At 32.5% G+C, this 23023-nt stretch overlaps 1 protein-coding gene across 5 annotated transcripts in view; it reads right to left on the reverse strand.

The window, feature by feature from the left end:
* MINDY3 (MINDY lysine 48 deubiquitinase 3) overlaps positions 1-23023 on the reverse strand; it is an 89032-nt gene that overhangs the window by 47003 nt on the left and 19006 nt on the right. For 3 of the 5 annotated variants that reach the window (XR_014022429.1, XM_081297417.1, XM_081297420.1), the window contains 4 exons: positions 20782-20833; positions 19786-19900; positions 16678-16751; positions 15540-15619 (listed from right to left, as the gene is read on the reverse strand). The exons of 1 other annotated variant lie outside the window; for it this stretch is intronic. Coding sequence is in view for 3 of the 4 variants with exons in the window: in XM_081297417.1 (XP_081153543.1) it covers positions 15540-15619; positions 16678-16751; positions 19786-19900; positions 20782-20833 (321 nt within the window). In the remaining variant the exon portion in view is untranslated. The remainder of the gene's footprint in view (positions 1-15539; positions 15620-16677; positions 16752-19785; positions 19901-20781; positions 20834-23023) is intronic. One more of the 5 variants, XM_081297418.1, reaches the window with a different exon arrangement.

Raw genomic sequence — 23023 nt, forward strand, 5'->3', positions numbered from 1 at the left:
CAATGGAATATTACTCAGCATTAAAGAGAATAAAATCATGGTATTTGCAGGTAAATGGATGGAGTTGGAGAATATTACACTAAGTGAAGTAAGCCAATCCCCCCAAAACCAAATGCTGAATGTGTTCTCTGATATGAGGATGCTGATCCATAATGGGGACGGGGGGGGCATGGGAGGAATGGGGGAACTTTAGATAAGACAAAGGGGAGGGAGGAGAAAGGAAGGGGCAGGGGGGTAAGAAGATGAGATGGAAATCATTATCCTAAGTCCATGTATGAAGACACAAATGGTGTGAAAATACTTTGTGTACAATCAGAGCCATGAAAAATTGTGCTCTATGTTTACTATGAATTGAAATACATTCTGTTGTCATAAATATAAAATTATAATAAATTAATTAATTAAAAATAAAATTAATAGAGGGCATGAATAAATAGAGGTTGTATTCTGTCACTACCTTCTTCTAGGCAGAGATGAGTTAGAACAATGATTCTTATAGTATGATTTAGGAGTTTTTGGGATTCAAAAGAACCTTTTCAGGAAGAGATCCAAATGATTTTCATAATATGGTGTTAACTGCTTATTTTATTCTTACTCTCTCATGAATGTAGATTGGAGGTTTACACATCTAAGTGATTTTTTTTTATATCACAATAGATTGAATTCATAAACAGATGTAAAAATCCAGCAAACTACACTAAGATTCCAATGGCAATTATCAAGAATACAATAATAAATATTGGCGAGAAAGTAGAGAAAAAGATACACTCATACATTATTGGTGAGACTGCAAATTGGTACAATCACTGTGGAACGCAGTATGGAGATTCCTCAGAAAACATGAAATAGAACCACCAGTTGACCCAGTTATCTCACTCCTCAGCTTATATCTAAAGGTCTTAAACTCAGCATACTACAGTGATGCATACACATCAATGTTTATAGCAGCTCAATTCACAATAGTCAACCTATGGAATCAACCTAGAATAAATAAAACATGTCACATTTATACAATGGACTACATGGCCATGAAAAAATGAAATTATGGCATTGCTGGTAAATGGATGGAACTGGAGACTATCATGCCAAGTGAAATAAGCCAGTCCCCAAAAACCAAAGGCCAAATGTTCTGTCTTATATGTGGATGCTAAGCCATAACAAGGAAGGGTAAGTAGGAAAAGTTTAGAAGTTTATAGGATTAGACTAAGGGAATGGAGGGAAGGGAAGGGACACAGAACAGGAAAGACAGTAGAATAAATTGGACATAACTTTCCTATGCTCAAATATGAATACATGACCACTGCAACTTCACATCATATACAACCACAAGAATGGGATTCAAATTGGAATGGATTGCACTCCATGTATGGATAATATGTCAAAATGCACCCTACTGTCATGTATATCTAAAAACAACAAATAATAAATAAATTTTCAAAAATTTAAAACAATTCCACTGTTCTTAATTTGTTTCGAAAAGTTTTGTTTTTTTTTAATTAAAAGTATTACAAGTAATGGTCATATTATTTTCAAATGAATTAGTACATATTTTTAAAATTCTCAGTTATAATTTCTAATATAAAAATTATTATTGGCTTATAAGTATTATAAGTAATACATCTTTGGGATCCTCAGTGATTTTTAAGAATATAAAGGACCTAGGACCCAAAATTTTGAGAATATTTAGGAAAGAGCTGTTAAAGGAAATAAAACAGAGTGCAGGTAAGTAGGCCAAAGAGGTAAATAAATACTTTGAAAACATCTCTCCTTTTTCCAATGAAATGTAAGCAGTACTAACTGGATGTGGTGGTACACGCCTGTAATCCCAGCAGCTCAAGAGGCTGAGACAGGAGGATCATGAGTTCAAAGCCAGTCTCAGCAACAGCAAGGCCCTAAGCAACTCAGTGAGACCCTGTCTCTAAATAAAATACAAAATAGGGATGGGGATGTGGCTCAGTAGTCGAGTGCCCCTGAGTTCAATTCCTGGTACAAAAAAAAAAAAAAAAAGTAAGCAGTACTAAATGTTTACATGTTCAAGAAAGAATACATGTTTAGAAACATTTTTATCATTTCTAAAATCAATTACTACCACCTAGTGTTATGATTTGTTACTACATCATCCTTTTCTTTGAGTTTAAACAAATATCTAGAATAGTATATAATATTTTATTAAATATACCAAACAGCTTTTCATAAATCTTGGGTAGTGAATTTTTCAAAATAGATCAGTAATTACATGCTTAGGCATCTAGTTTAGATGGTAATGTTTAAAAAATATATTAAGCCTATTTCCTTTAAAAAGAGTATATACTTAAACAGTATATATTTAAAATTATCTTCTTTTGACAGTTAAAAAGCATCATTAAGGCTTTAATATCAAGTTATAATATACTGAGAATATAATATTCTTAAAAATTACAACTTATAGAATTTATTTATAAAGATTCTCAGAAAGTTTCAAAGATTATTTATTTTATTCTTCACTTGCAGAAAAGTCTAATAATTATGTGTTTTATATATATATATATATGCATATTTTCCCATTATTGGTTTATTATCTTATAAGAATAAAAAGACAAATAAACCAGGAAGACTTATCTAATTTCTAATTGAATTTTTAGGAGTACTACATATTACAGTATAAATAGCATCAAAGAAATAAGACTCTTCTTTAGCCTAACTATAATATACATTTGTCTTTTATTTTTCATTGACAAATAAAAGTAGTATATATTGATAGTGAACATGTCTCCAAATATGTATACACTGTTGGATGGCTGAATCCAACTAATTAATAAATGTATTAACTCACATATTTATTTTCTGTGGTGAGAACACTTAAAATCAATTATGATTTTAAGTGTTTGTCTTTAATAACTGTCCCCATATTGTACAACAGAACTTTTAACAATATTCCAACATTTTAAGTGAAATTTGGTATCCTTTGACCAATATCTCACCAACTTACCACATCTCCTGGTAACCACCATTCTACTCTCTGCTTCTATGAATTCACCTTTTTAAAATTATGAGTATATTTAGAATTTTCTGTCTAACCTGGTTTTCTTACCCTAGCATTAAATTGCATCTTAAATATTAATCAAGATCAGTCCCCATCTACACATATCTTATTAATTTCAATGAGATTAACTATATTTCTATGCAGAATATTATATTCCAAGTACTTGAATTTGCTATTATGCTGTGAGGGCATCTATAGGAAAAGAACATGCCAAGCATAGTGCAAAAATACAAAGGTATCCCAGAGAGGTCAGATGATCAGATTTTCTAAAGGGCAATTTAGTAATAAGCAGTTAAGAGACTAGGTAGGATGTGGTAAGTGTCAGGAAAGCAAAATACTTAGAGGTAGGATCTTTCAGCCATGAGAATCAGAAGCTCTTCTTGGAAGAGCTGGTATATGAAGTGGTTACTGAAGAAAGGACAGGCACAGATAAGAGGCATCTAGTTTAGATGGTAATGTTTAAAAAATGTGACGTGGCTCTTTAGGCAGAGCAACAAGCAAGAACAAAGATATGAATGCAAGTAGCATTATTTTGCTCAAGCAAAAGTTAGTGATGAGGAAGAATTAAACTGTGATAGATTATGTAAGGTCTTTGAGTAAATAAAGAATCTGTAGTTAAAAATGAAAAAAAAGACTTTTTAAAATAAGGATGTTAGGACAGCTAAAATAAAAAATATAATGAAAAAGGTTTCAGCATTTCACTTATATGTAAAGGTACCTATAGTTTTAGCCATGTTTGAACTACATATGAGCATGAAGAGCTTTTTAAACTCACTGGTAGTATGCTGTATTCCTAAGATGTTAGATTGCTCAAATTGGCATCCAACTAGCACTGTTAAAATTAACAACAAAAAGTAAAATAAAGATACCCAGTTAAATTTAAATTTCAGATAAAAAACACTATTGAAAAGTATATTAAAAATTTGTATGGGGACATACTGATACTAAAGATGATCTTTTAAATGTGAAATGCAATCTGGTTCCCATTAAACTTATTTTTGCAAATAAGATTTGAGAAAAATAGCATTTCTGATCTTTTCTCCTATTAATATTTTTGGAGGGAATAGCAGGAATTGAACTGAGTCACTGAGCCACATACCAGTCCTATTTTGCAATTTATTTAGAGACAGGGTTTCACTGAGTTGCTTAGCACCTCAGTTTTGCTGAGGCTGGCTTTGAACTTGCAATCTTCCTGCCTCAGCCTCCTGAACCACTGGAATTTTAGGTATGCACCACTGTGCCCATATCTCCTATTTTTATAAACCAAACACTTTTCAAATTTGTATAGCACCTAGTCACTTAATAGCAACTCATTACTTAATAATAGAATTTCAAAATGATCTTATTACTTAGAGTTTATATTATTTGATATGTATCACAAATTCATTAACTTGAAATAACTATGCCTCAATAGACAATAGTGATTTTAATTTAAAAACAAGATTGTACATTTCTGATTTATAGAAGTTGACACTTCTACACCAATCTCATATGACAAAGATAAATATTAAAAAAAACATAAAATAAAAATACAAAAATAATAAATGTACAATATAAACAATAAACAGTGTAAAATATAGAGGGATTCCTTTAAGGTAGAAAAGCGTTCATGGGAAAACTCATCTATGGGAAAACTCATGTATAGGAAAACAAAGAAAACTTCAGATCAAAAGACTAGCAGTGGTAGAAAATGACAACAGACAGACAGGAAATAGACCATGAAAAGATATCAGTCTTAGAAAGGAATCTGGGTTTTATTTTAAGTGAAAGGGGAAGCAGCCAGTAAAAGGTTTTAAGTGAGAGAGAAACATGATCGAAAAAGAATACACTAGGCAATGTGAAAGTCTGAGGGAGTAGGCAAGAATGCAAAGAGGGTAATTAGTTTTACTGCAGTGTTTTTCTTTTTTTGTTGGTTCTGGGAATTGGACTCAGGGGCACTCAACCACTGAGCCATATCCCTGGCCCTATTTTTGTATTTAGAGACAAGGTCTCACTGAGTTGCTAAGCACCCCACCATTGCTGAAGCTGGCTTTTAACTCTCAATCCTCCTGACTCAGCCTCTTGAGCTGCTGGGATTATAGGCATACACCATCAAGCCCAGCTTGCAGTGTATTTCTATTACAGAAGCAAAAGATAGCTTTAACATTTGGGATAGAATGAGGCATGAGGAATTGGGACCTATATGATCTATGTGATAAACACTAAATTTTTTAAAGGACATATGGAACAAGATAGGAAGATTCAATATTGTAAGGGTGTTATTTCTTTAAAATCATGTACAAATTCAATGTGACTTCACTCCAAGTCCTCACAAATTTCTTAGAACAAAAACCAGAAGATATGGGGAAAAGTTCATTTGAAAAACACAGTGTAGAAATTACTATAATTTGTGTGTGTGTGAGTGTGTGTGTGTGTGTGTGTGTGTACATGCTGGGTTGAACCCAGGGAAACTGGTGTCTAAGCATGTACTTTTTGGATCTATAACCCCCAGAATGGATAATTTTGAAAAGTACAATATCAAGAAACATGTACTAACAAATATCAAAATATATTATAATACCATGTAATAGCATAGTTTTACATATTACCTCACAAATACATCAGTAGAATAGATGAGCTAGAAGAATGACTCACAAATATGGGAATTTTTTTTTTTAATGGAGTTGTTTCCCACCAGCAGGGAACTGACTGGAAGTAGGTCTTTGGGTAATTCTTTGAGAAAAAGTAAAAAGGTAAGTATTTTAGTAGGCTACTTTATTGCTATGACTAAGAGATCTGACCAGCACAATTGTAGAGAAGAAAAAGTTTATTTGAGGGCTCATAGTTTCAGAGGTCTTATTAGTTCACTGAAGATCAGCTCCATTCCTCAGGGCTCATGGTGAGGCAGAACACATGGCAGAAGAGTTCGCAGAGGGAAGCAGCTTATATGGCGATCAGAAAGCAGAGAGAGATCTCCACTTACCAGATACAAATATATACACACAGTCACACCTCAATTCTCATCTCCTCTAGCCACACCTTACGACTTCAGTTACCACTCAGTTAATCCCTATCAGGGGACTAATTCACTGATTAGGTTAAGGGTTAACTCTATAATTTCTACTTCAAACTTTCTTGCATTGTTTCATACATGAGCTTTTAAGGGCATCTCACATCTAAACCATAATAGTAGGATTGACAGTGTATGTAGTTCAGGGGTAGAATGGTTGCCTAGCATATTCAGGATCTAAGTTTGATCACCAACAAGCAAAACAAGTTAAAAAAAATAATGTAGATCCCTGCCTCATACTACTCATAAGTAATGCAGATAGACTAAAGAGCTAAATATGAAGGAGAAAAAAAAAGTCCCACAAAAGCATTTGAAGAAAATTAATATTAGAGAATAGCAGTTTAATCTTGGGGTGGTAGAAATATAAAATTGATACAAAGAGAAAAAAGGTAAAACAAGCTGTAAAAATTCATTCAACCTCATAAAAATGAAAATCTTGAGTATAATAAGATATATCATTAACAATGCTAATGAGAGGGGAAAGGTTGGAAGAAAATATCTGCAATACAGTTAATATACAACCAACTGAAAGAGAATTTATAAATAGTCCTATAAAATGAATGAAAGAAAATAACTCCTTACCCAAAAATGCCAATAGAAGGAAGAGCAGAAATTCCCAGAAGAAGAAATTTTAAATGCTGACAAATACATGAAAAAATATAATCAAGTTGAGGCTCAGTAAAATCTGAGAAGTGTAAATTAAAAGTCTGTCACTGGTAAATAAACTGACCAAACAAATGTTCAAGATTGATGATTCTGGCAAATCTCGTGTCAGCCAGGATGCAGAAAATGGGACCTCTCTTTCATAAATGGAAGTTTATTCTTTACTAGTTGGTGTAGCAAATTTCAGAAGGAAATTTGTCATTATCAATATTTAACATGTTTCTCAAAAGGCTAAATCTTATGAATTATTGTATGATATCAGATTTTAACTCCCAGGGAAAGAGTAAATAATACTAAACTATGTCCTCACAAAAATATGCACATTAATGTCCCTAACAGTATTATACATAAATGGAAACGCTCCAATTGTCTGTTAATTGATGTTGGAATAAATGTGGTATATCCATAAGATTAAATGTTACTTATCAATAAAAAGAGAGAAGTACTGGTACATGGAAAACACTATGATATATGAAAAAAATCCAGACATAAGACCAGACATTGTATTACTTTTACAAAATGTCCCGAACATGCAAATTTAGTAGAGACAAATAGTAGATTTTAATAGTCACCAGGCTGGAATGAAAAGAAACATGGTAATGGGAACAAGATTTCTTTTGGGGATGAGGAAAATATTTTAAAATTGATTGTGGTGGTGGCTGCACAACTCTTAAGAACTTACTAAAAAATTACTGAATTGTACATCTTAAGTATTAAACATATATGCGAATTATATCTTAATAAAGTTGTAAATAAAAATTTTAACAAAAGGCTAAATATATGATACACATTTAACTTTTAGAAATCAAACTGGTAGTAATATATGAATAGGAAAGACCCATATGCAATACTTACTACAGCATTATTTGTAATAGCCAAAATTATAAACAGTCTAAATGTTCACCATGATTCAAGGTAAAAGACCATGAGAAAAAATGTTTACTACACATGACAGATGAAATATTGACAAAATAAAGGCGAGAAAATACCCTGTTCATCTTTCACTGAACCTTCTTGGCCTTTCCTGGGCTAAATATAAAATATACACTTTTTCTCCCACTGCCAGACTGAAGTTTATTGCTGGGGTGGGGGAGACTAACTAAAAACTTTATTGGTCAGATTCACTTTAAAATAATCCTAGTTAATCTCATCTAAACTATTGCTGCTGAATGCCCATTGTTAAATTTTTCTCATCTCTATATTCTTTACAGCAACTGATTTAAACCCTTTCTCTTTTTTTCTTCTTTGTATCTCTGCATACACACTCTAAGCAAGCTTCACAAATACCAAGTTTCAATTCTTTTACAGGTCAAAATGCCTTCGTCTTTTCTCAGGATATTATTTCTTCAAAGAACTGTGCACCTCTCCTAGGCTAGTGACACTCTTGACCTCATTTACTATTACTTCAACTAAAAGTGGCTCTTTCCAGGTCTACAATTTAGGAGACTTCTAACTCTTGAAAGTTATATATAATTCTATTAGGGTTTCTATCTCAATTATTTTTCTAAAGAAAAACCTTGTTGATAACTTCATAGTCTCTTTTTCACCTTCATTCTCTTTGAGATATATATGTGCATGACTCATTTATTAACTTTATCCAAAGAACCTATTGAATAAATACTCAATCTCAGTTGTTTATCAGTGGCACAAACATCTGCCTCTCTGGGTTATCATAACATTTAAATAAGATAAACTTCTCTCATCCCACATATATATGAGATAATATACATAAAATATACATAGTAAAACAGGGATTACATCATACTGATTAAGGATATTGTTGTACAGAATCTAACTGTGCTTCAAGCCTCAATTATACTATTTATTAAGCTATGTAAAATTAAAAAGAAGATCCTCAGCCACCCAGTGTCTCAGTTTCCTGATCTGTAAAATGAGTATGATCATAGGGTAGTTACATTAATGAGGTGAGCAAATGGAAAAAAAGATATTCAAATACTTAACAACTGATGGAATATTCAATGTTTGTCACCACTGTATAATGAACATTCTTATCAACGTCAAAGAGTTGTCATTCACTTCAAATGAAACACTTGAAGGCAAAGATTGCTTTTTCCTCCATAAAAACATATACAGTGCTTTTAAGCAACTTGTCATGATTCTTATGTTAATTTAGTCAACAAGTTTTATTTGAAAATCCACTATTTGTAGTTATTTGTACCTTTCCTTCATACACAGAATATGCTGAATCCCAGAGATTCTACAGTTCTGTACTGTCTATCCCAGAGGTAATGTGATACCTGGGAACAGGTTATGGGAAATCGGAACAGGCCTTGGGGCAAGGATCAAAAGTACAGGTAGTTTAGGCCTCTGGTGATTGACTTTGGGAAAATTACTAAAGTATTTTGGCTTTAGTTTTCTTAACTACACTGAGGTTTAAAATATAATATCCAAAACATACTGCTTAACATACTGAAGTACACAAATACTAGCTGCTCTGTTTTCCCTCTTTGCTGTATCTTCTGTCATCACATTACCCCTCATCTGACTAGGCTATATGCTATAGCTTTCAATTTGTGAATCCATTCTAGTATATCCTACAAACAGATTTTAGTTATACATGAGAGTAGATTATATTTTGACATATTTATACAAACATGGAGTAAATATTATTATAGATAGGATCCCAGTCTTGTGATTGTACACAATTGTGGAGGTTCACTGTGGTGTGTTCATATATGTATGCATGAATGTTATGTCAGATTCATTTCACTGTCTTTCCTATTCCTGTTCCCCTCCCTTTCCTTCATTCCTCTTTGTCTAATCCAATTAACTTCTATTCTTCCTCTTGCCCCCTTGTTGTGTGTTAGCATCTATATATCAGAGAGAACCTATGACCTTTGGTTTTTTGGGATTGCTTATTTCACTTAGCGCAATAGTCTGAGGGTCCATCCATTTACTGGAAAATGTCATAGTCATTCTTCTTTATGGCTGAGTAATATTCAGTGATGTATACATACCACAATTTCTTTATCCATTCACCTGTTAAAGGACACCTAGGTTGAATTCATACCTTAGCTATTGTGAATCAAACTGTTATAAATGTCAAAATGGCTGCATCACTGCAGTGTGCTAATTTTAAGTCCTTTGGGTATATATCAAGGAGTGGGATAACTGGGTCATATAGTGGTTCCATTCCAAGGTTTCTGAGGAATTATCATGCTGCTTTCCAGAGTACTTTCACCCAGTTGCAGTTCCAACAGCAAGGTATGAGTGTACCTTTTCCCCCACACCCTCGCCAACATTTAGTGTTACTTGTACTTTTGATAATTGCCTTTCTAACTAGAGTGAGATGAAATCTCAGTATAATTTTAATTTGCATTTCTCTAACTGCTAGAGATGTTGAATATTTTTTCATATATTTGTTGACTGATCCTATTTCTTCTTCCATGAAATGTGCCTGTTCAGTTCCTTTGTCCAGTTATTGATTGGGTTATTTGTCTTTTTGGTGTTAAGTTCTTTATATATCCTAGAGATTAATGCTTGAGATGCAGGGGTCAAAGATCTTCTCCATTCTGTAGGCTATCTCTTCACACTCTTGTTTCCTTTGCTGTCAAGAAACTTTTTAGTTTGATACCATCCCATTTATTGATACTTCATTTTACTTCTAGTTCTTTAGGAGTCTTCTTGGAAATTGGTTCCTACGCTGACATGATGGAGGGTTAGGCCTACATATTCTTCTAGTAGGTGCAGAGTTTCTGGTCTAATGCCTAGGTCTTCATCCACTTTGAGTTGATTTTTGTGCAGGGTAATGGACAGTGATTAAAATTTATTCTGCTACATATGAATTTCCAGTTTTCCCAGCACTATTTGCCGAAAAGACTATCTTTCCTCCAATGTATGTTCATGGCAACTTTTTCTAGTATGAGATAAATATTTATGTGGGTGTGTCTGTGTCTTCTATTCTGTACTACTGGTCTTCATGTCTGTTTTGGTGGCAGTACCATGCTGTTTTGTTACTAGCTCTGTAGTATAATTTAAGGTCTGGTACTATGACACATCCTGCTTCACTTTTTTCACTAAGGATTGTTTTGGCTATTCTGAGGCTCTTATTTTTCCAAATGAATTGCATAACTGCCTTTTCTATTTCTATGAAGGATATCATTGGAATGTCAATAGGAATTGTGTTACATCTGTATAGTATCTGTAGTAGTAAGATTAATTCTGCCTGTCCAAGAACATAGGAGATCTTTTCATCCTCTAAAGGTGGTTTTCAATTTCTTTCTTTACTGGTCTTTAGTTTTCATTGTAGGTCTTTCACCTCTTTTGTTAGATTGATTCCCAGATTTTTTTGAGGCTATTGTGAATGATATAGTTTTCCTAATTTCTCTTTCCATTGATTCATCATTGGTGCAACTGATTTAAAATTGTTAATTTTATATCCTGCTACTTGGCTGAATTTGTTTATAAGTTCTAGAAGTTTTCTAATAGAGTATTTGGATCATTTAAATATAGGATCATGTCAGCAAACAGAGATAGTTTGAGTGATGAAAGAGGGTATCTTTATCTTGTTCATTTTTAGCGGGAATGCTTTCAGTTTTTTTTCCCATTCAAAATGATGTTGATCTTGGATTTAATGTACATAGCTTTTACAATGTTGAGGTATGTTGCTACTATCCTAGTTTTTCTAGTGTTTTGAACACAAATGGATGCTGTAATTGGTCAAATGCTTTTGTAGCATCTATTGAGATAATCAGGTGAATCTTGTCTCAGGTTAAGGGTTTTGATTTCTCTGTTCAATACTTTCAATGACTTCTTCTAATACTTGTCAACAAAGGCTTAGACTTTATAGCTTTCTAGAAATTCTATGTTCTTACCGTATCCTAGGTTGATAATCCTGCCTTTTACTAGTCTAATTCACTTTTTCCTCAAACCTGGATGCATATCAAAAATCATCTAAGATAAATTTTAAATTATATGCCCATGGCCTACCATCTAGAGATTCTAATATAATTGTTCCGTGTTGGACCCTGAGTACTCATATATTTTTATTTTTGGTACCGGGGATTGAGCCCATGGTCATTCAACCATTGAGCCACACATCTCCAGCCCTTTTTTTAATATTTATATCACTGAGTTGCTTAGGTCCTCGCTAAATTGCTGAGGCTGGTTTTGAATTTGCAATTCTCCTGCCTCAGCCTCCCAATCTGCTAGGATTATAGGCATGCAGCACCATGCCCAATATCATATATTTTTACGCTCCCCAAATGATGATGTGTAGTTAGAATTAAAAACCACACTACTGTATTCTAACTGCTCTGCCTCCTCATTCCTAAATATAACTGCACTTTCTCCCAAATGCCTTTCTGCTCATTCTGTATGGCTATTAAAATGTTCACTCCTGAAGTCTACTTTCCCACAAGCTAAATCCATAAAATTTCTCCTTCTGAATGTCTGTGGTACTTAATTTCAAAATGCTTCATTTGACCTTATTCCACAGTTACTTGCTTACATGTTCTAGTCTCCCTAGGACAAGGTGTATAAGCATTTGAGGGAAAATAGGTTTTTCTATTAGCCAGTGTAGACATTTGGAAATCTGATCTTAACTTTTACAACCCTTTGAGGAAGATATTACTTTCATATTATATGAAAAAAGAACTAAAGCCAAGAGAAGTAATGTGACTTGTCTAAGCATTTTAAAGTAGTAACTCTAATTTTTCCTATAGTACATATCTCCAACCATGTTATCAGGAAACAAATCCAATAAATGCCAAATGAATGTATTGATTTTGATGTTAAGTTCAGTTAACTGAACTTCAAGTCAATATTTCTAATGATTAAGGGAAAAATGTAAAAAATATACTCTTCCTATTTTCTTTTCCAAAATATTTCAAAGTTATTGCTGAACTTTGATTTTTTTATTTTATTTTTATTATTTATTTATTTAAATAAATGACAGCAGAATGCATTACAATTCTATTACAAGTATACAGCACAATTTTTCATATCTGGTTGTATATAAAGTATGTTGATACCAATTTGTGTCTTCATACATGTACTTTAAATAATGATGACCATCACATTCCACCATCATTGCTAATCTCTTGCCCTCTCCTTTTCCCTCCCACCCCTCCGCCCTATCTATAATTCATCTATTCCTCACATGCTCCCCCTCCCTACCCAACTATGAGTCAGCCTCCTTAAATCACAGAAAACATTCAGCATTTTTTTGGAATTGGCTAGCTTCACTTAGCATTATCTTCTCCAGTGCCATCCATTTACCTGCAAATGCCATGAATTTATTCTCTTTTATTGCTGAGTAATATTCCATTGTGTATATATGTCATTTTTTTTATCCATTCATCCACTGAAGGGCATCCAGGTTGGCTCCACAGTTTAGATATTGTGAATTGTGCTGCTATAAACATTGATGTGGCTGTGTCCCTGTAGTATGCTGTTTTTAAGTCTTTTGAGTACAGACCAAGGAAAGTGAGAGCTGGGCCAAATGGTGGTTCCATTCCCAGATTTCCAAGGAATCTCCATACTGCTTTCCATATTGGCTGTACCAATTTGCAGTCCCACCAGCAATGTATGAGTGTACCTTTTCCCACACATCCTCGCCAACACTTATTGTTGTTTGTCTTCATAATAGCTGCCATTCTGATTGAAGTGAGATGATATCTTAGAGTAGTTTTGATATGCATTGCTCTAATTGCTAGAGATGATGAACATTTTTTCATATATTTGTTGATTGATTGTATATCCTCTTCTGAGAAGTGTCTATTCAGGTCCTTGGCCCATTTGTTGATTGGGTTGTTAGTTTTTTGGTGCTTAGCTTTTTGAGTTCTTTATATACCCTAGAGATTAATGCTCTATCTGGTATGAGGGGTAAAAATTTACTCTAGGATGTAGGCTCTCTGTTCATCTCACAGATTGTTTCTCTTGCTGAGAAGAAACTTTTTAGTTTGTTTCCATCCCATTTATTGATTCTTGGTTTTAATTCTTGCACTATAGGAGTTTTATTAAGGAAGTTGGGGCCTAATCCCACATGATGAAGATAGGGCCTACTTTTTCTTCTATTAGATACAGAGTCTCTGGTTTAATACTTAAAAGTATTCACAGCAAGACAGCAGACTTGAATGGCAATATTTTAAGAATCAGAAAAGGATGAATCTGCATATATCAAGAACCAGAACTTATATAATTAACAAACTTATTCTGTAAAGCAAGAAGAAAGTAGGGATGAGCTGAAGCCAATATGAGAGGCAGAGAGAGAACAAAGAAACCTGCCTATATAATCAAGAGAGACTGATAGACCTTTCATAGGCAGGATGAAATGCTTTCAGCTATATGTCAGAATAAAACTCTAAGAAGAGGATAAGCTTAATTACAGATAACAGAGCAACAAAATGACTATTTTCCCCCCATGAATTTCACTCCTTATGCTGTGACACTTGCTAAAAATTAGCAAAACTAGGCTCTCATTCTAACCTTACCTCTAGGTGAATAATTTTGCGGTAATTGTTACGGTTTAGATATTAGATGCCCCCAAAAGCACATGTGTGACAATGAAAGAGGGTTTAGAGGTAAAATGATTAGGTTATGAGTCCTAACCCAATCAGTACATGAACTTCTTAATAAGGATTAACTTGGCGGTAACTGTGGGCAGATGAGGTATGTCTGGAAGGTGGGTCACTTGAGTGTGCCTTTAGTATATGTATTTATCCTTGGTGAGAAGAGAGCTCTCTCTAGAGCTCAGCTTCCTGGTAGGATGCTCTGAGCTACTTTCCTCCATCATACTCTTCCATAATGATATTCTGCCTTGACTCAGGCCCAGAGCAATGGAATCAGCCCTCTATAAATTGAGAGTTCTGAACTGTGGGCCCCCAAAATAAACTTTTCCTCCTTAAAATTGTTCTTGAAAGGTCTTTTGGTCATAGCAACTAAAAAAATGACTAAAATGGAAATGAAGTTAGTTCTCAAGTTCTTAAGTTTCTGAAAAAGAAAAATGACTGGATTCCATTACACTTTTTAAAATTCTGACATTCCACAAATTTTACTTTTCTTAACACTGTATACTTTAATGTTTCTGTTAACTATACATATTTCTAAAATTTGAGAAAAACTCAAATTTAAGAATCATTTAAATAGGAACAAAAAGTAGTAACTTATTTTCTCAATCATAACATTTGCTTTGCTGTTTGATGAGTTTTATGTAATTACAAATTAGAAAAAAATTGTATAATAAATTTGCCTGTGAATTAAAGGAACTATCTGGCTTTACATCCTACTCTAAACATTTCAATAAGAGGCAAACAGTAGTTATTTAATATAAGGTGAATGGGTAAATTAAAAAATTTATTCTGAACAGTAATAAAATGAAATTTGCCTAGCATTTTAAAGGAAATTATGCTTGTTAAAAGTAATAGAAAAACCCACTAGGCTCTTCAGGAAAATATTTCAGATCACTATAACCTGTAATTTTCCTCCATTTTAAGCAACAATAGCAATATGTCTCCAAATAAATCTGTTCTATCTGTATAGAGTTGTTATTTTTTTCAAGAAGTTAGTCCTACAATCCCAATATCATACTAGAGAATATAAAAGGCCTGAGTGGTTCAATAGCCCGACAAAAGCCATACTTGATTGGAAGTGAACCCCAATATTGCTTGGCTCTGAATTTATATCCTTGATGACATGGTGTCTTGGCAACTGTAGAGGACTCTTCTATCAGAAAGCACTTACCTTAACTTCTAAATCATGTGCAGCCACTGCATAGATGAATAATAATCAACTGTGTTCTACTGAAGTATTAATAATAAAGCAAACACAAACAAATATACTTACGCATTCCTGAGCATTCTCTATCACCATCCCATACGTTAGAAACAGCATGTCCCGTCAGTAGGAGGTTAATTAAACTTTGGCTATTAATAAGAATTAAAAGGCAATTAAAATATGGATAAACCTAGTCTGCAAGTCAAGTAATTCCTACGGTAAGGGATAAAGTAATTTTTTACATGAAATCATGTTAAGAAATAACAAATAGAGGGAGTATATTTTCCATTTTATATAATTAGTCTTGTTAAATGCATTGCTACAATGGTAACTATTATTCTATATAATCATATGAATTCAACAACTTTTAAGATATCATATTTAAATGAATAAAAAATGATAGATAATTAACTATCATCTTTAAAAATAGGTAATTATTAATGTGTTTTGTCTTTGATCAAAGATATGTGAATTTAACCTCTGAGGCAGAATGGTCTAAAAAGAAGGATTCGTGTATTAGGTAAATTAACTATCAGCTGGGTGTGATAGTACACACCTGTAATCCCAGCAATTTGGGAGGCTGAGGCAGGAAGATTGCAAATTCAAGGCCAGCTTGGGCAGGCAACTTAGCAAGATCTTCAGCAACTTAGACTCTGAATAGGAAAATAAAAAGGACTAGGGATATAGCTCAATGGTAAAGTATCTCTGGGTTCATTCCCCAGTACAAAAAAAAAAAAAAAAGAAAGAAAGAAAGAAAGAAAGAGCAGATGATCTATCAATGTTCTATTAATTTTGTTAAAAATGGGCCATAAAAAAACCTTGAGAGGAAGGTGGCCTCAGAGGAAATGGGATTTTTTTTCCCTCCCAAGCAAGAAACCATTTTCAATAGGTAAGGATGTGGTTTCAAATTCAAAATAGTAAATTCTATCTTTTAAAAAAATTTCATAAATGAAACAAAGCAGAATTTGTTTAAAATACCTCTTATTATCTTAAAAACTTGACACAATGCATTGTCAACCGGAAGTTAACATCTAATCCATAAAGCAATGCAGGAAGGAAAGCAATGCAGAAAGCCCAAGACTGCTCAAACCCACAGACTCCATGCTGTCAACATTACTGACAGAAATTCATCTCCCTCACTTACATTTTACCTTAAGTTCCTAAAAACTAAAGTTCTCAAAGGAGATCAGAGAGTTTGGTTAATTACCTGCCATGTCCATATACAGGATCTATTAAAGGTTCACTTGCATCTTCAATTTCGTTTTTTATATTTTCAATGCCCTAAAAAAAAACAAGAATTCACAGAATTTAAAAACAAAAATGGAAATTACAGTAGTTTAAAAAATGACCAGTTTATAACTTTAATAAAATATATTTACATAATCTTTCTTTCAAAGAATTACCCAGCTTTGAAATGGGGGTACATTTGAGATAACTATAAGCAGTAGTTCCTCAAAACATTTTCTTTCATGGGCTCTACATAAAGAACACTAATAGACTCATAGATAATAAATCCATTGTTCATTAGAGAGGATAGAGAGAACATTTAACTTTCAAGAAGAAGAAAAAGTTTATTTTATACAAAAGTTAATATTTACTTTAGGCTAAATTAAATTAAACCCTAATATACCCACTAAAACAACTCATTTTATTTTAGGTCATTAAAAAACTTATCAGTACTAAACAAATCCACATATTATTTTCAACAGATATAAATTAAATATACAAAAGATGTAACTGGCATATAAAAAATGAAAAGTTTATTTCTGATCAGGCTTTTCCCCAAATATTGGTAATTCAAATGTATAGCAACAAAATAAAATGTAAATTAGGAGGACACAAAGTTTATTTTCTTGAAAACCAGTTTCCTTATACTTAATCTCCCCAAAGGACACCCAAATTGCAAAAGTTCTAGATGGGGGATGAGTACAAGATCTAGGTATTTTAATCTCACCAACTCCAAAATGACACAGATAAACTGACACATATTGTGCTATTCACCTAATTTTAACCACTCGTACTATCACATTATTGGTTGTAAAAATTACATAAATAACTGACTAATCAAATATCAGAACATTTAATGATTGTGTAAACACTGTAGGGAAACAAAAGTTTGTATGATCTTGCACTTGCCATCCATGTAAACACAAAGCAAGTTATGATAAAGTCAAAATAAATAACAGGAACAGGGGGCACAGTCACTGGGGTGGAAGGAGGTATCATTTCAAAGAGTAGCTCAAAAAACCAATAGCATGATAACTTATTGGCTGTAAAAGGTGAGAGAGAGGAAGCACGCAAATTTTTCAGATATATATATCTGAAAAATGAGAACCATGTACTATTAAGAAGGAACCAATCATCTTAGACATCACCATTAGTGCCATTTCTAACAACTACCCAATTCCCAAGTGCTTTTGGTTATTTCATTTATATTCAGTAAGTCAAATAAATATTTGGTTTATTTCTAGTATTCATCTCTAAATATATTCTCTTTCTTTTTCACTCTATGGTCATTGTCCTGGTTTAGGCTTCACCTGTTCCAATACCCACTTTTCTGGTTACCTTTATTCTAGACTTTTATACATACAACAAATCTTTTCATTAAACTTATTCCAATTTAAGGGTTCTTTTATCAATAAAAAGATTTTGTTATTTTCTTCAACTTTTTTTCTTCTGCCAATTTTGAGCAGATAAAACCTGAAGTATTTTTTGAATGATATACAAGGACCTTCATATTTGGAGACTTCTTTATGTAAGTATTCAGTCTCATCTTTCAAACTTGTGTATATCTTCTATTTTCTTACCACTCTTTGCACATGCAATTAAACACCAAACCCATTGCCATAATGAAAATGTTTGTTTTTTAAAATTTTTGGTTTTAATTAGTTATACATGACAGTAGAATGCATTTATGCACTTTGATATATCATACCTGGATGGGATATAACTTCTCATTTTTCTGAGTGTACATGTTGCAGAATCATATTGGTCATGTAGTCATAAATATACATACAGTAATAATGTCTGTCTCATTATATTATCTTTCCTATCCCCACATCCCCTCCCCTCCCTTCTCCTCCCCTCACTTTCGTCTGCCTAATCTAAGATAATGTTATTCTTCCCTAGTGCCCGCCGCCTTATTGTGAATTAGCATCCGCATATTAGAGAAAATATTCGGCCTTTGGTTTTGTGGGATTGGCTTATTTTGCTTAGCATGATCTTCTCCAACTCCAACTATTTACTGGCAAATGCCATAATTTCACTTTTCTTTAAAGCTGAGTAATATTCTGTTGAGTATATATACCACATTTTCTTTATCCATGCATCTATTGAGGGACACCTAGGTTGCTTCTATAGTCTAGCTATTGTGAATTGAGCTGCTATAAACATTGACATTACTGTAGTATGCTGATTTTTAAGTTCTTTGGGTATAAACCAAGGATTGAGATAGCTGGGTTAGATGGTGATTCCATTCCCAGTTTTCTGAGGAATCTCCATACTACTTTCCATAGTGGTTGCACCAATTTTCAGTCCCAGTAAAAAATTATTTACATGTAATTTTTTACAACATTGAATAGAGCCATTAAAAATATCTCACACTATAAGCACAAGTCCCAGCATAAAGTCAATGCTCAATAAACATTTTTCAAATGAAAAAAAATTATTTCAGGCATTGTATATCTAGTAGCATATTCAACTGAGACTAAGAAGTGACTGGAAATATAAAACTGGCATTTGAGGAAAAAAGGTAGGATTAGAAGTATACATATTGGAATGAAACACATAAAGCTAAGCTGAGAGAGTGAGATATTCACAAAATAAAAAGCATACCGAATCCAGAGAATGAAATATAGGGAATATCAAAATTCAGAAGGAAAGAAGAAAATACCTAAGAAAGAAAGAAGCTATCGAAGAAAATAACAAAGGCAACAACAAAAAGAATTGTGAGACATAAGAATAAAACTAGCACAATGATTGATAAGTTAAGAAAAAAAGTGGGAGTCCCAGAAGGGGATAAGGGGTCAATGCCAAAAACTGCTAAGATCAAAGAAAGCAAAATTCATAAGAACTGACACTATCATAAAGATTATCATTGCTAACTTCTGCAGTACAGAAAAGCAGAGGTGAAAGTTTGAAAGTGGTTAAGTAACAAGTGAATGGAAAGAAAATGTGAGTTAATTTCTTATTATCAGCCTAAGTGATTTTTATTTTGAGATTTAGAAGCACCAGAAGCAGGCAAAAATTACTTATCACAGCAGGATAAACAGTACTAAACTAATAAAGGGCAGAAGAAACATCTTCTTAAACAAACCTTTGTCAGTAACACAGAATACAGAAAAAGCAATACTCCAAATTTGTTTCCCCACATTGAATACTGGTCCAAGACAGCATCTTTTAATTCTGATAAACTTCTGAATGATCTTTTTCTGGGGGGGAAAAATAATTAAGTATTAGTAACATAATGAGATCTACTACATTCACAAGTGGGAAAAATTTAAATTGTTTTATACATTAAAACATACATATAAATAGGAGATTTTTGTAAGTATTCGAACTTTCAAATACAAGTTTAGCTATTAAAAGCAAATTTTATTTCTGCCAATTCCCACTATATACAGTATATACCATTAAAACAAACCATCTACTTGGTAGGAGACCCTCTTCATCTTTTAGGTGAAATGCCTGGCATCAATAAAATTCTTTAATATACATTTTGGTTTTTTTTAGAAAATAGAGTGGCTCTCTTTAAAGAAGTGTTTAATAATGATGAAAATTTTATCTCTTAACGCCTGAAAATTATTTAACAATTATCTCAATGCTAAAACTATTGTATGCATTTGTGGCTTCTTTTCTAAGAAATTAATTCCCAATGCCACCTATAATTCTATCAACATAGCCATCCTTACCTTTTATTTTGTAACAAAATTTTAAACACTTTAATGAAATAGGCATTTTGAATATTAAAGAAAAATTCTGGTACACAGGCAATAATTCTAGTGTTATCCACTAAAAAATTTTATATTAATTCAAGTCAGAAAAACATTAGGCTAACATATTTTTTCATTGTAATGATGAAAAAGCTTTTAATTTTTTTTAAGTGTGCTTGGATAGCTAATTCAGGACTTAAAATAATTAAATATACACATAAATTATATTTTTTTAGTTAAAAAAATCCTTAAGCAAGGGATTTTAAATTTGTGTTTAAGTAGCACAGTGCTATATCAATCTAAGAATCCACAGTATGAACAGACTTAGAATGGCAATGTGTCCACAAAGTAAGTATTTTAAATGATCCAATGTTACTTACTGAATTAATGCATGAAATCGCTCAAAGCCAAGCTCTTCGACAGCCAAGGCAGCTATACATAAAAGACACTTTTCAGCACTACACATGGCAAATAAATGACACAAGATACACACAGCAGGCTGTAAATACTTTCAAGCAATAAAAAAATTTCCCTATTTATTTTATTCCCTTAAGATTCTATTTAGTGTCTACTATAACATGAATTTATATTTCAATGCCTTAGTTACAATGGTTATAACTAAATTGGATATAATACTGAGAATGTAGAAGGGTAAATAACAGACATTTATTTTCAATTCAGTTACATTAGGACATTTTATAAAAAAGGAGAAACTGATGACAATCAGTGCTTCATACACCATTGTCATGTGCCCTTCACTTTCAAATTATCTTTCAGCTTATGGTTCCAAATAAAATCATCAGCTTCCTCCTTAAGATCTTTAAGTTTAATGCTTCATTATTAAAGAAAAGTTTATAAAAAGGCATAGCATTGAAATTACACAGGTTCAACAACAGCTTTAAGTTTGTTTCTGTATTTAAATTCGTGTAATTGTTGAGAAGTTTTCAGTAACGTAGATTATACTATTAATATAGTACAAGTATAAATTTAAAATATCCAAGAAATCAAAGAAAGAATTTTAATCAAAGGTGATGCTTAAGTGCTTTCCAAGTGCCAGGTCTGACCTCCTTTAATCATTATATGGACCCTTTGTTCTCCATTTTACAGAAGAGGAACATGAGGTACAGAGAAGACTTCTCTCAAGAACATACAGCTGAGATTTAAACTCAGTCTTGGCTCCTGGAAGATAAAGTCTTTCAAAATAACTGAATACAATGACTACTTTTTCACAATGAACAATTTTAGAATTTTATAAAGTGAATCTTAATAGCTTAAAATATACATTCTTGTGAATTTGGGAAATTGATTCATTATGAGTTCAAAATTTTAAAAATTTCCTGACAATTTAAAAATATCACATTATGCTAGCTTTACAAAGCACAGTTTTAATTTTCAAATGTTTCAAGTAATTTTTAAAAAATCTTTAGAAGGCCAAATGGATTAATTTAAATAATCTTTAGGTTTATATGGGAAACAAACTGAAATTGAACCCAAGTATTCACTACTGCAAACAAGTGTGCATTACCAACAAGCCAAAAATATACACACCACATAAGCCAGTGAAATTAATGTTTGTATAGAATGTAATATTAATGAAGGGGAAAACACTTCACATTTGCAATTTTAGGATAAATTTAAAAATCTAGACTACTTTTTCCAAAGGGCTTGATTATCACAATAATTTTACTAGGTATACTATTCAAGTGGACATAAAGATAGTAATTTAGAGAAAAAAGGCAAGCAAAATAAAAAGCTTAGCAGGCAGGGATGGTTAAAAATAAAACACAAGAAGAGGAGAACTGGGAATAAAGAACAGGTAAAAATAGATTGTTATATGGAATAAAAATTTTAATTTAAATTCAGTTCATTATCTAAAGTAAGCTCTCAAATTTTCAGTTAACAAAACAGTTCAAATGTATACAAAATTTAAAATGGAGTTCAGATATGGTTTTATGTCATATCAACTTAATAAGGCACAAAGCAAACTGGAAAATTATTGTAGCCTGTCTTTTGAAGGGGAATTCAATATGATAATGCCCACTTAAATTAGTTACTAAAGTAGCAAACCCCGTGCATGATAAGGGCATATAATCAGGGCAGTTTAACCTATCACTATAGGATGCATAGCAGAATCCATGGTGAGCACACAGCATATTTTTAAGATCCTAATGAAAAATATCACATTAAAAAGTGCTTTAACAGTTTCTCATATAATTATAGACTGACTTTAAGTACATTTTCCTTAAAATGCCTTTTAAATAATTTAATTATTCTCCTCTCAAATTTTTAATATCCTAACTGGAACTATTAAACATGCTTACATGCAACCTGGTGAAAGGTAGAAAATATTTCAAAACCAATATTAATTGATATCTTTTACTATAATCCTTGTGAATATTTTCAACTTGTCTTCAAATGTCATTATCAGCTGTAAAAATATTAAGTTCTGTTGGAAAGGCCCCAAAAAGGGACATCACTCAACTGTCTAAATTTTAAAAATTATTCCTTGCAAATGTACTATTAGAATTTCCCAGTTTTAAGTCATTTTAATTGCACAGGTGAGAGAAAGAAGACAATGACAACACATGGACATTTTAGTCCAGGAGGCAAAGGTGCCTTACA

This window comes from Spermophilus citellus (genome assembly GCF_964194105.1).
Source record: "Spermophilus citellus genome assembly, chromosome: 6".
Lineage (NCBI taxonomy): Eukaryota > Metazoa > Chordata > Mammalia > Rodentia > Sciuridae > Spermophilus > Spermophilus citellus.